The sequence below is a fragment of the Pongo pygmaeus genome, chromosome 7 (assembly GCF_028885625.2).
Source record: "Pongo pygmaeus isolate AG05252 chromosome 7, NHGRI_mPonPyg2-v2.0_pri, whole genome shotgun sequence".
Taxonomy (NCBI): Eukaryota; Metazoa; Chordata; class Mammalia; order Primates; family Hominidae; genus Pongo; species Pongo pygmaeus.
Window position 1 is genome coordinate 73,415,311 of NC_072380.2, and position 13,728 is coordinate 73,429,038.

A 13,728-nucleotide genomic window follows, 5' to 3' on the forward strand; every position below is an offset into this window, starting at 1 on the left:
ACTTCTCACTCTAGTTCCTGGGAGATCTGATTCTTATAAAGAGCCTGGCACCTCCCTCCCCTCTCTCTCTCACTTCCTGCCATGTGATCTCTACACACCTGCTCCCCTTCACCTTCAGCCATGAGTGGAAGCTCCCTGAAGCCCTCACCAGAAGCAGATGCTGGCACCATGTTTCTTATGTAGCTTGCAGAACCATCAGCCAAATAAACCTCCTTTTTTTTTTTATAATTTGTTTGATCTTGGGTATTTCTAGCAAAACAGACTAAGACAAAGGTAATACTAGCTTCATAAACCAACTGGAAAGTGTTACCTTCACTTCTATTTTCTGAAAGAGACTCTGTAAAATTAGTGTTAATTCTTCTGTAAAAGTTCAGTAGAATCTCCCAGTAAAATCGTTTGAGTCGGAACATTTATTCTTGGTAGCTTTATAAATTACACATTTAATTTTTTAACAGTTAAAGGGCTATTCAAATTACCTTTCCTATTGGAGAAGTAGTTTATATTTTATGAGAAATTGATCTGTTTCCTCTAAGTTGTTAAATATATGCATGTAGAGTTCTTTATAGTATTCCCTGCTTATCCTTTTGGTGTCTGCAGGGTCTATAGTAGTATGCCCTATTTCATTCCTAATGTTGGTAATTTGTGACATCTTTTTTTGTTCCCTTGTCAAACTTGCTAATGGTTTGTTAATTTTATTGATCTTTTCAATGAATCAGCTCTTTGTTTCATTGATTTTATTATTTTTCTATTTTTAATTTTATCAGTTTCTGCTCTTACCTTTATTTATTTATGCTTACTTTGGATTTATTTTGCTCTTACCTTTATTTATTTATGCTTACTTTGGATTTATTTTGCTCTTCTCTTTCTAAATTGTTGGGGTAGGGGCTTAGATTATTGATTCAAGACTTTTCTGTTTAATAAAGAAATATGTATTTAATGCTACAAATTTCCCTATCAACAGTGCCTTAGCTGTGTTCCACAAATTTTGATATGTCCTATGTCTTGATCTGTTTTCTGTTGTTATAACAATATGCCTGAAACTGGGTAATTTATAAAGGAAATAAATGTATTTCTTACCATTATGGAGGCTGAGAAGTCCAAATTAAGAGGTTGTATCTGTTGAGGGCCTTCTTGCTGGTGGGGACTATGTAACATCCCAGAGTGTCATAGGGCAGTTCATGTTGAGTGGGCTGAGCATGGTAGTTCAAATCTCTCTTCCTCTTCTTTAAAGCCACCAGTCCTACTCTCTTGATAACTCATTAATCCATTGGTCTACAAATGGATTTATTCATTCATGAGAACAGAGCCCTCACGACCCAATCACTTCTCAATACTGCCCCCACCTCTCAGTACTGCCACATTAAGGAGTAAGTTTCAACATGAGTTTCAAGGGAGAAAAAAACATTCAAACCATAGTGCTTTATTTTTGTTTTCATTCAGTTCCATGTATTTTAAAATTTTTTTGAAGATTTTTTTTTTGGCCCATCTGTGGGTTATTTAGAACTGTGCTGTGTAGTTTCCAAGTGATCAAAGATTTTCCTCTTATCTATTATTGATTTCTAGTTTGACTCCATTACAAACAGAATAATCTATATTATTTCACTGGTTTTAAATTTGTTGAGGTTTGTTTTATGACTTAGGTATGGTTTATCTTGGTGTATGTTCTATGTGCACTTGAAAAACAAAGTATATTCTTCTGTTTTGGGGTGAAGTATTTTATAAATATCAATTGACTTCTGCTGATTAATGATGTTGAGTTCTTCTATATCCTTGCTGATTTTCTGTCTAAAAGATTATCAGTTGTTGAGAGAGTGATATTCAAGTCCCCAGCAATAATTATGGATTTGTCTATTTCTTTTTCCAGTTCTACTAGCTTTTGCTTTGCATATGTCGCAGCCTATATATGTATATTTGGAGTGAGTTTCTTATGGACAGCATATATAGCAGATCATGTTTTTTAATTTACTATGCTAATCTCTGTCTTTTAATTGGTATACTTAGATAGTTTATATTTAAATTAATTATTGTTATGTTAGGGCTTAAGTATGCCATTCTAACTTTTTTTTCTATTTGTTCTTTCTGTTCTGCATTTCTCTATTTTCTCTTTCCTGCCTTCTTCTGGGTTACTTGTACTTCCTTTTCAAATTCTGTTTTTATTTATCTATAGTATTATTAAATATATCTTTTCATGTATTTTTTTAGTGATTGTTCTAGGTATTATGTTATGCATTCATAACTGATAGTCTTTTATGTTGTCATTTCACCAGTTCAAGTGAAGTATGGAAAACTTTCCATCCCTTTTTCCTCCCTAATTTATAATATAATTGTCTTAAATATTTCCTCCCCTACATACATCTTTGAACCACATCAAAGTATCATAATTTTTACTTCAACTATCAAAGACAATTTAGAAAACTCAAGAGGAAAAGAAAAGCCCATAGTACTTACCTATAGTTTTCTTACTGTGTTCTTCCTTCCTGATGATTCGAGAATTCTCTTATCATTTCCTTTCTGTTTGAGGAAAGGTTATTTTATAATTTCTTTCCTGTTTAGGAGAACTGAGCTATGCTTTTAGAATAAATCTACTGGCAACAAATTTGCTTAGTTTTCCTTAACCTGAGAATTTCTTGATTTCTCTTGATTCTTGAAGAGCATTTTTACTAGAATTCTGGGTTGACAGTATTTTATGACTTCTTCTGGCCTCCATGGTGTCTAATGAGAAATCTGTTGTTATTTCATTTGTTCTCCTCAAGAGTCAAGATTTTTTTTTTCTGTATACCTTCAATATTCTGTCTTGAGCTTTCAAAAATATAATTATGATATGTCTTGGCATCAATTTATTTGAGTTCATACTGTTTGGTATTCACTCAGCTTCTCGAATCTGTAGTTTTATGTCTCTTTCTAAATTATGGAAGTTTTCAGCCATTATTTTCTTAAGTACTTTTCCAGCCTCGATCTCTCTCCTTCCTTTTAAGGACTCCAATGACACAGATTTTAGATTTTTTTGTTATAGACCCCAAAAAGGAAGGTTTCTTCATTCAGTTAGTCTATTTTCTCTCTGTAGTTCAGGTTAAGTAATTCCTATTTTTTTCTATCTTTCAGTTCACTGATTCTTTCTTCTGTCACTTCTTTTCTGATGTTCAGCCCATCTGCTAAGCTTTTTATTGGACTTTTTTGGTTATTTTTCAGTTTGAAATTTCCAAATGAGCCAGGCACAGTGGCTCATGCCTGTAATTCCAGGACTTTGGGAGGCTGAGGCAAAAGGATCACTTGAGGCCAGGAGTCTGAGACCAGCCTGGGCAACATAGTGAGACCCTCTCTCTCAAAAAAAAATCCATATGGTTCTTTTTTCTGTTTTAAAATTATTTGCTATCAATTTCTATTTCTTTTCTAAAACTACTTTTTCATCTGCATCATACATGTTCATAATTGCTGTTGAAACATTGTTCGTGATGGTTAAATTAAAATCTTTGTCAGATAATGCTAACACCTCTGTCATCTGGTGGTGTCCTCTATTGACTGTCATTTTTTATTTAATTTGAGATCTTTCTGATTCTTGGTGTAGAGAGTGATTTTTTAAAATCTGGACATTTCTGTATGATGTCCTGAAACTCTGGATCTAATGTAAACCTTTTGTTTTACCTGTTTTTTTTTTTTTTTGACACCACTCTGGCAGTGAAAGTGGGGTGTGCTGCCTCATCATTACCAAGTAGAGGTAGAAGTCCACGTTCCTCACTCAGCCTCTGTTGACACCCAAGTAGGGAGGGCCTCCTCATTACTCCTGGGCAGGAGTGGGAGTTCTGGCTCCCCATATGGTCTCCACTGACACTGTGGTGGTAGTGGCTTCATTAACACTGGACAATGATTAAAGTCTTGACTGTCTATTAGTCCCCTTCCGACACCATCAGTGGAGAAAGGGAAGGGATTCTCATTACTGACAGGTGGGGGAGGAAGTCCAGTTTACCCACGTGGTCTCCACTGACACTGCCAGTGTGAAATAGGGTCTCATTATTGGCTAGGAAGAACAAAAGTTCTGGCTCTCTACTTGGCCTTCTATAACATTATTCTGACAGGGATGTTATGCATCTTGTTACAGCCTTGCTAGGGTGAAGATCAGGCTGTCCACTCAGACTTTGCTAGCATGGTTAGGAAGGGACCACAGTTTTTTTCCTGTGATGTTTGACTGGCATAGAGCAACTATTATCTAAATATTATCTATTTTGCTAGACTGCCTGTTACTAGTCATTTCATTAAAGAGCAGCCTTTTTTTAAGTTGCTTTTTATTTATTTATTTGTTGTCTGCACCAGTTGGTTTTTCCAGGTACTGCCTTCTTCTATCCCAAGTCTTTGATATATAGAGCTAAATAAAAGGAATTCTGGGGAACTCTCTATTATGTCCTTCCTTGATCTCAGAGTCCCTAGCTGATTTGTCTTCTTCTCTCCACCTTTGAAGTCTTCATATGTTTATTTTATACACACTATCCAGGTCTTAGTTGTACTTAGCCAAAGAAATAGGGGAATGTATGACTACTTCATCTTTGCACAAGGAGGAAATTAATAATCATATTTTATGAGAAAATCTTGAAATACACTTGGGACCTTCAGTTACCACTGTACACGCAGAACTCCATTGTTACAGCAGAAGAGTGCCTGTGAGACCCCTCAAGAGGACACCTTTTTGCTAGACCATGGCATTATGCTCTCATCTCAGAGGCTCTATGGGGAGAGTGATGTATTTTAAATTTAAAAACATAAAACAGAAGAAGAGAATGCAGCAGCCTTAAATGGAGTCTAAAAATTGAGTAAAGTTGGGCTGCACCACCTAAATGAGGGTAAGCTTACCACAACTGTTCCTTTGCTGTGGCATTTGAGACTATGAATTAAATGGAACTTTGAATCAAATAATAAGTTTTTTAAAAAGCAAAAACCTTATGCTTATCTAAGGTTTACAGGCTTCATTTTTTTGAGAGGTTTCAACTTTACATAAAATGAAATCACCATAAAATGATATCACCATAAAATGAAAGCTACTAACCTCAGCAGTGTAGGATGTGAGTAGAGCTGGTTAGAGAAGGCAAGAAAGGGGATAAAAATCACAGAGGGCCCTGGTCACTAAAGTACACTTTAAAGAATATGCCCACTGTTTGTCATGTAGTAGACACTCATAAATATGTGCTGAATTGAAGAGGTGCAAGACGTGAACTAATTGTTAAGGCAAGAATTGAATACACTAAACATATCATTATATAATTGCTGTTTTCAGTTATCCTCACTGCCCTGAAGACTCTATATTTGTATTTTTCAATGCATTAAGTGAGACATACTGTAGGCCATCAAAAATAGTCATTATATTCAATTAAAAAATGATCACATTTAAAAAGGACAGAAAAAAAGAGAAGTGAAGGTTTGGCAGAGTTTGGGTAATTATTACTGCTATTCACCAATACTTTTGGTCCTTTTCTTACTGGAGACATGGTAGATTTTACTTTCTGATCCCCTGGAAGCCAGGCATGAGTTTGACCTTTAAAATGAGGCAGATGAAGCAGGTCACTTTCGGAGCCAGCTTTAAGAGCTAAGGTATGATTCTTCCATGTGGTTTTCCTGGGCTATGTCAAGCAGCACTGCTCCAGATGGAGAAGGCTGCATCTCTGGCTGCAGGCAAATCAAGAAGGGCAGGACATTTAGTGTGAGCAGGAAATTAATCAGGAAAGACAAAAATCAAGCAAGACATTTAATGTTAACAAAGAATCAATCTTTACTGTTTAAAATGATTTAAAAAAAAAAAGCACGGGTTATTTGTTACTATAACATTACATAATCCATCCTGAATAATAGAAAATAGTAAGAGTGTGTCTTTGGCAGTAGGATTATAGGGGCTTTTTCTTTTCTTTTTTCTTATCTTTTCGTATTTTGTAATTTTTCAAATAATGTTTTTATCTATTTTTTACTTTTGTAGAATGTGTATGGTTTATAATAAGGAAACAAAATTAACTTAAACTGGGGGTCAGACACATTTTTATGATTCAAATATGTTTAAAATTTGAAATTATGTTATATTTTATTGACAAATATATAAATGTACAGGATTAATGCCATTTTCTTGAACTTAGAGTATGTTGGTGCATGCTCTTTAGTCTCCAAGAACACTGAAAGACAAAGTGTTACACTGTCATTGAACCAAGGCCTATGATCTTGAGATACATCTGCTCTAGCCCTTAAGAAATGCTCTTCCAGGAGGGTGGTAGGCCTCTTGGGGTTCTGGGAGACTTTTGTGTGACTGACAACTTCCCTTTTGTCTGCAGTTGGTGGATGTGATCAGGCAAGAGGCAACGAATAATGATGTGTTGACCATGAGAGGGGTTTGTTTGCTGATTTTCCCTTCCCTCACCTTCCCCTCTGTACAAAACACACACACACACACACAGAGAGAGAGAGAGAGAGAGAGAGAGAGAGAGTACAGAGAGTAGCATGGCTGGGTTCGTTCAAGAAGACCCAGAACATCTGCACATTGCCTTTATCAGACAGGAGGCCTTTCATGTGAATTGTATAGGAAGTACCTGAATAAAAGTGATTCTGTTTCTATTCTGGTACAAGCTCAGAACTTCTAGACACAGGGTTCACATGTGTTTGTCTGCACATATTCACTGGATGATTTGAGTCAGATCAATAAAAGCCCATGCCTTCAATCTGGCAGAATCATCAACCAGGGATAATATAGAGAGTAATTACAGAGTCTCAGCACTATAATTTTTCTTTCAACCTCCCCTGACACAATCAGAAGATAGTTTTTGATGTCTTTGATGATTGAGGCTTCATAAACTAAAACTAAGAATGTCTAGATATTTTAAAAGGTTAATATTTTGCAACTTTGCCTACTGTCAAGTATTATTTAGAGTTCCACTTTAGTAACCTAGAACTATATAACACACCATCAATAGAAATAAACCTCTTATTGGTCCCATTAAAAAAGATAGTGAAGCCCTGGTTTTATAAATAAATGCTTGTTTCTTATTCTTTTCCTATCACCCCTCAGAACCACATTTAGTATGTGAAATAATGAATTCTACTTCTAAATAAGAAGTTAAAAGGAGCCAAAAGAAGTGATAGTGAATAGCACTTATTATAAAGGAAACGCTTTCAGGAATGGTCTCTTTTTTTAAGGAACCAAAAAACTTTTAGATCCTAAACTGTACCTGGAGGAAAAAAGATAACCTTATTAAGAACCTTTACATTTCTCCAATTAGTTTTGGAATAGCAAGTTAGTATAAATGATCTCTCTAGCCCTACACTTCTTCTGTTAAGTTTTTGAAAATAAAAGAAACAAAACAAAACGTATATACATATTCTGAAAGCAAAGGCCTTTTACTGATATTATCCAGTTTAGCCTTCAAAATATTTAATGCCTTTCTACTCTAAAATGTCTAGGTAGAGGAAAAAATTATTTTTAAAGTTTTTCAAATGGCAACCCTTAAGTGCAGTTCCATGCACTCACACTGGAAACTAGGTCTTGGCATGGAAGATGCCTGGGGATCCTGTAGACTCAAAGGGTTCTGAAAAAAAGTTAATAACCTTTTTTCCTCGTTACTAAAAAAGACCCGGGTGAGGCATCTCATATACCCACAGGGAGCAGGTAGCTGCTGAACCATTTCCTCTGCCAGCCAGACTCCCTCGGCTTTCATCTCATCTTGCTGACATTTTACAAAGATGTTTGTGGCAATGAAATTGATAGCAAACTTGACAATTCATACAGCATTAGAGGTTCCTTCTTTTTCAATTCTATTAACTGAGATGAACCCAATCTGCTGAAGCCATTCATTGGGAGATCTCAGGACCTGGTCTTATAAGACTAGCTCAGACTTTCTGGCCATGGTCCCTTGTTCCGTAGATCTAATTAGCACTGAGAGCAGCTTCCTAGCATCTAAAACATAAGCTGATCTGGATTCTAATGCCCTGATCTGGATTCTAAATTTGGAATCATTTTTCTTAAATGCTCTTACTTCCTATTATTTACGAAATAGGTTGATCTGCAGAAAAGGTTGCTCATATTCCCTCAACTAGCAGAATCAGCTAGCCCATTAATCAACAAGTATCTTTTCCCTGGGATCTACTATGTGCCGCAGGGTGCACTGGAGCTAGTACTGCAATCTGTGAAAAAGTTGTTATAACCTTGTTAGCATTTGGTTGATTCCACAGAGCTCCATCTCCTAAGAGCCTTTGAAATCCTTTTTGCAACTACTTCCTACACAGCCAGCACTCACTCACCCAGAAAGTTCAGTTACTGTCATGATTAAGCCAGTGGAGAGGGTGGGAGTGGGAGAGTGGAAATGAGGATAAAGAGAGAGATCTTGTGCTGAGAGCCTGGAAGCCTTCGTTACCTAATGCAATGAAGAATTCAGATTCCCCTCACTCCCCAGGCTGCATGAGCTTCTGTGCCAAGTAGAAGGTCATGTAATTGTGATTTGAAAAAGACAGACCTGGAACCCATGCACAATTTTAAAGTTACGCATGGAGTCAAAGGGAGAGAAGGAAGGCAAGGGGAATAAAGACATCCTTAACAACTAGGAAGTGAGTGTGTTTCCTTCCTCTCCTCATCCTGAAGCTAGAGCTTCTACCAGGCAGGAAAAACAGGTTGTTCTTTGGGGCATTGTTCCTGCTGGTCTAGTCTAACAAGGCGTGCTTACTAATTGGTGTGCATTTCTCTCTTTCTGCCCCAGGACAGCTTTCCTGCCCGCTTTGGAGGAGTCCACTTTGTCAACCAGCCCTGGTACATTCATGCCCTCTACACACTCATCAAGCCATTTCTTAAAGACAAGACCAGGAAACGGGTAATGAAAACAAATGCATCATGTAAATTCTTGGGACAATTATGGTGCTTCTATTTTCTCTCTCCCCTCCTCTCTCCTTTCCCCCCTTTTTCTCTCTTTCTCTATCTTTCACTGTGGTTTTTATACAGCCCCTAAGCATTTAAGCCTCAGCTGGAGTTTGCAAATGGCCTGGTTTAATTAATAATTCGGTAGAACTGGGTTATTTTCAGAGTCCCAGTGACGAACCAAAAGAAACTTTGAAGGCATGCAAATACCAGATGCCCATGTTACTGTAAATTCTAATGGGAGATACTGGGTCCAGTAGCTTTCTTCTTCATAAAATATTTTAGTAGCTAGCATTTTGTTCTGCAAATGTATTAGTGCTATGAAGAATGATTACAATTTTTCTTCCCTCCCATAGCTTTGGGTGATAACTGCTAATTCCATCACCTGTAAAGCTGGAAAAGCATTCTTCTTTGGAAATAACACTGCTCTTATGAGGAAGGCTTTTACAGTCTTAATTATATCAATTGATAACACTTGGGAAGCCAGCTTTTTCCATCAATCAGAGTTGTGCTTTTTCATGGCATTTTGATGAGCTGAGTAACTGAACATTCCTTAACCACCCTGAATCTCAATTTTCTCATTTATAAATTGGGGAAACTAACACCTACATCACAGAGTTGTTGGGGAAATCTAATGAGACAGCTAACGAAAACATGTATCATGATGCAGTTGGTACATCATGAGACTTGGTGACTTTTATTTATCTTTACCATTTAGCTCTCTTTTCTTTTTTTCCCAATGTTATTAAGGTATAATTGACAACTAAATATTGGATATATTTAAGCTCTTCAATGTGATGTTTTTATATACCTATGCATTGTGAAATGATTACCACAATCAAGCTATCAACACATCTATCACCTCCTATAGTTATGATTTGTGTGTGTGTGTGTGTGTGTGTGTGTGTGTGGTGAGAACACTTAAGATCTACTCTTTCAGTCAATTTCAAATAAACAATACAATATTATTATTACAGTATCCATACTGTACATTAGGTCTCCAAAATCTATTCTCATCCTATATAACTGAAACTTTGTCCTCTTTTTCCAATGTCTCTCCATTTCCCCCTACTCTCAGCTCCTGGCAACCACCCTTCTATTCTATACTTCTGTGATTTCAACTCATTTAGATTCCACATATAAGTCTGATCATGCAGTATTTGTTTTTCTGTGTCTGGCTTATTTTTGTTAATACAATGTTCTTTAGGTTCATCCACATTGTTGAAAATGACAGGATTTCATTCTTCTTTAAGGTTGCGTAGTATTCCACTGGGTATATATCCATTTGTCTGTTAATGGACACTTAGGTTGTATCCATATCTTGGCTATTATGAATAATGCTACAGTCTTATCTTTGAGACTTTCTATTTTCAGCTACCTCCTGGGTCAGGAACACCACTCCTTATGGGAACCTGGCTAGGGTAATCCTACAACACCTTCTCCTGACACCCAGGGTACCTGACACTAGGGAAGAGCTCTGAGTATTCAGGAGGGACTGATAATGTGAGGGATTCCCCGCCACCTCCCACACTCTGCAGGGTTTCTAACTCCTAGATCTCAGATGCTTCCAGGTCCTTTAGAGAGCATTGCAATGGGGTAGGGCAGGGGTAATTTCCCTGTTCTCAAACAAGTTTGAAACCAGGAATTATAACTCACTGGGATCAGGAGGCAGAAATGTTTTAAAACCCATCTGGGGCTCAGGACAGTGCTAAGAACAGAGAATTGTTCTAGGACTGTTCTCAATATGGCTTCAGGCTTTCCAGCAACTTATTCTTCTATTCAGGTTGGAGCGAGAGAGAATTCCTCCCATGGTGGACACTTGCTGCCATGCCATAGGTGGGCATTTTTGGAGCTTTGGGCACAGGATAGACTCTAACAGGTAGAAGGTCCAGCCTCCTCCTTCTGCATTCCTCCATTCCACAAGACCCGCAGAAGGGAAGGTCACCTTTAATAGCACTCTTTGTCCTTCAAAAACTGGACATGTTGGGTGGAGGGGTACAAATGTTTTCTCTAAACACCAGGGCTGATATTTTGCTCCAGCATGTTTCATATACAGCACCCTCTGAAAAGTTTTATAAAAGCCAGAAAAGTGACTTTCTTCAAAAGAAATAATTCTTATTAAAATTCAGTCATACTCAACTGCAATATCAGAAATTTTGATATTTTGATATACTTTCTGAAGTTCTCCAGTAGTCTTCTGAAGAATTAGCACTTCTTGTCCCCTTCATCTTTAAATGATGTCATTACATCATGAGTTAAAATCCATACAATAGAACAAGGTATCAAGTGTTTATTATTGAGGTCCTCTATGTAAGTATTTAAAAAATCACATATAGGCTGGGCGCGGTGGCTCACGCCTGTAATCCCAACACTTTGGGAGGCCGAGGCATGCAGATCACGAGGTCAGGAGGTCGAGACCATCCTGGCTAACATGGTGAAACCCCGTCTGTACTAAAAAATACAAAAAAATTAGCCAGGCGTGGTGGCGGGCACCTGTAATCCCAGCTACTGAGGAGACTGAGGCAGGAGAATGGCATGAACCCGGGAGGGGGAGCTTGCAGTGAGTCAAGATTGCACCACTACACTCCAGCCTGGGCGACAGAGCAAAACTCTGTCTCAAAAAAAAAAAATCTATCTATCTATCTATATATATATATATAGATAGATAGATAGATAGATAGATTTTTTTTTTCCTGAGTTGGAGTCTTGTTCTGTTGCCCAGGCTGGAGTGAAGTGGCAAGATCTCAGCTCACTGCAACCTCTGCCTCCTGGGTTCAAGCGATTCTCCTTCTCCAGCCTCCTGAGTAGCTGGGATTACAGGCATGCGCCACCATGCCCAGCTAATTTTGTATTTTTAGTAGAGACAGGGTTTCAACATGTTGGCCAGGCTGGTCTCGAACTCCTGACCTCAGGTGATCTGCCCACTTCGGCCTCTCAAAGTGCTGGGATTACAGGCACAAGCCACTGCACCTGGCCCACGTTTATATTTCATCATGGTTATACTGTATGTATATGTGCATGCATGTGTGTATACCTGATGATCCTATACTTGGGTGCACCTTATGTGTTACACATAATTACTTCATGCCTGCAACATGAAGAAGTGTGGGAACTGACATTAGTACATGGATACACTTTAAGTCACCTTTCAGAGTCAACTCCTAAATTGCAGTCAGTGCTAATTATCTATTCATGGCTCATCCACTTTGTGGATTTGTCTGGAAATAATTGTAACTTGGAGGTGTGCCTTCTCTCCTGCTTGACCAATTTTTATCACTATGTATTGTATGTTCAGAAGATGCAAACTTGTTTGGACTTTAGTCCCCAATCCAGACAAAAATGGAAAATTGCAGCAAAAATATCTCACGATAACTTCTCAGGCTGTGGTTTTTGATTCCATTAAATAAGAATTGATTTTCTTCTACCTTATGCCCACATCACCCTAGGAGCTAAGAAGCATTTCAAAGGAGTAAGAAAACACCAACTTTTTCTCTAGATATTTTCCCCCTGTGGGGAAACAACACGTAAATGAACATATCAGAAAAAAAAAACGAACAAACAAACAAAAACAGAAGTCGGCAGTCAGCAGATACTGAAGAATTAATTGGAGGGTGGTTGGAAAGAAGCAGAATAAGCAGTTATCACCAGGACGAATTAGGAAGAAGCTGCAACTTTGTCTAGGCCAGGGAAGGGGGGAAAGATCTGGAGGACTGGGTGAGAGCACACAGATGGGAGAGCAGAGCAGTCTGGAGATCCAGCAATAGCTGGGGTTTCAGGTGGTCTGCACCATCACTCCTTTTACCAACAGGGATAATTAGGAGATGACTGTATGTGTAAATTTGGCCCACAGCCAAGTAACGCTCAATCTGTTCATAAACTTCATTTTTAACGACTATTAATTCAGCCCCTTTTCTAAGTAATAAATTAACATTTTATGAAGACTAAGCTACAGTCACAAAATCAATGCCTCTTTAAACACTGTGATCACCAGCAGTGCATCCAATTTGTCATTGCTAAATTGTGTATTAGATGAAATCCTTGGTCGTATGTTTTGGATTTTGTATTGCTAATTACTTTTTTTTTTCCTTACAGATTTTCCTGCATGGAAACAATTTAAACAGCCTTCACCAGCTAATACACCCTGAATTTTTGCCCTCTGAATTTGGAGGAACTCTTCCTCCTTATGACATGGGAACTTGGGCCCGGACGTTACTCGGTCCTGACTACAGTGATGAAAATGACTATACTCACACATCCTATAATGCAATGCACGTGAAGCATACGTCCTCGAATCTGGAGAGAGAATGCTCACCTAAGCTGATGAAAAGGTAAGGCCTGGGTTATCAGAGCCCCCACCAGTCAGAGGTCAATGGAATTTTTTATTTGGACCTATTGTGAATTATTAATTAAAGACCTTTATGGGCACAGAACTTGAATGAAAGAAATTGCAATGCATTCTCAGCTGATTTCACTAAAACTGAAAACAGATGGGGCTTGGCTGGCCCAGAACTATAGTTGTCCCCATTGTATCAAAGGAATAGTTAAAGGTTAGGACCTCACTCATGCCACAATTATAGCCCTGGTCTTTAGGGAGTTTGTTAATACACACAGAATAAAATGTTGGACCTTTGAGATACACTAGATGGAAAAACAACCTGCTAAAAAATGTTCCTATCATTCATTTATTTGGAACCATTTATTGAGCATTTACTTGGCTGCAGCACTGATTAGGGACAAGAGGTACAAATGAGAATAAGATGTCAAAAGAACAGAGAAGTATGCCTCAGGGAATCTTCCAAGTAAGACTTTTGCAGCATATTTATAAAGCAGGTGACATTCAGTCTGAGCTCTGGAGACCA

The 13,728-nt window shown here is 37.9% G+C and overlaps 1 protein-coding gene across 1 annotated transcript in view; it reads left to right on the forward strand.

Annotated features, from left to right (window-relative positions):
- CLVS1 (clavesin 1) overlaps positions 1–13,728 on the forward strand; it is a 213,776-nt gene that overhangs the window by 155,633 nt on the left and 44,415 nt on the right. The window contains exons 4-5 of the mRNA XM_054497411.2: positions 8,715–8,825; positions 12,962–13,197. Coding sequence (XP_054353386.1) covers positions 8,715–8,825; positions 12,962–13,197 — 347 coding nt within the window. The remainder of the gene's footprint in view (positions 1–8,714; positions 8,826–12,961; positions 13,198–13,728) is intronic.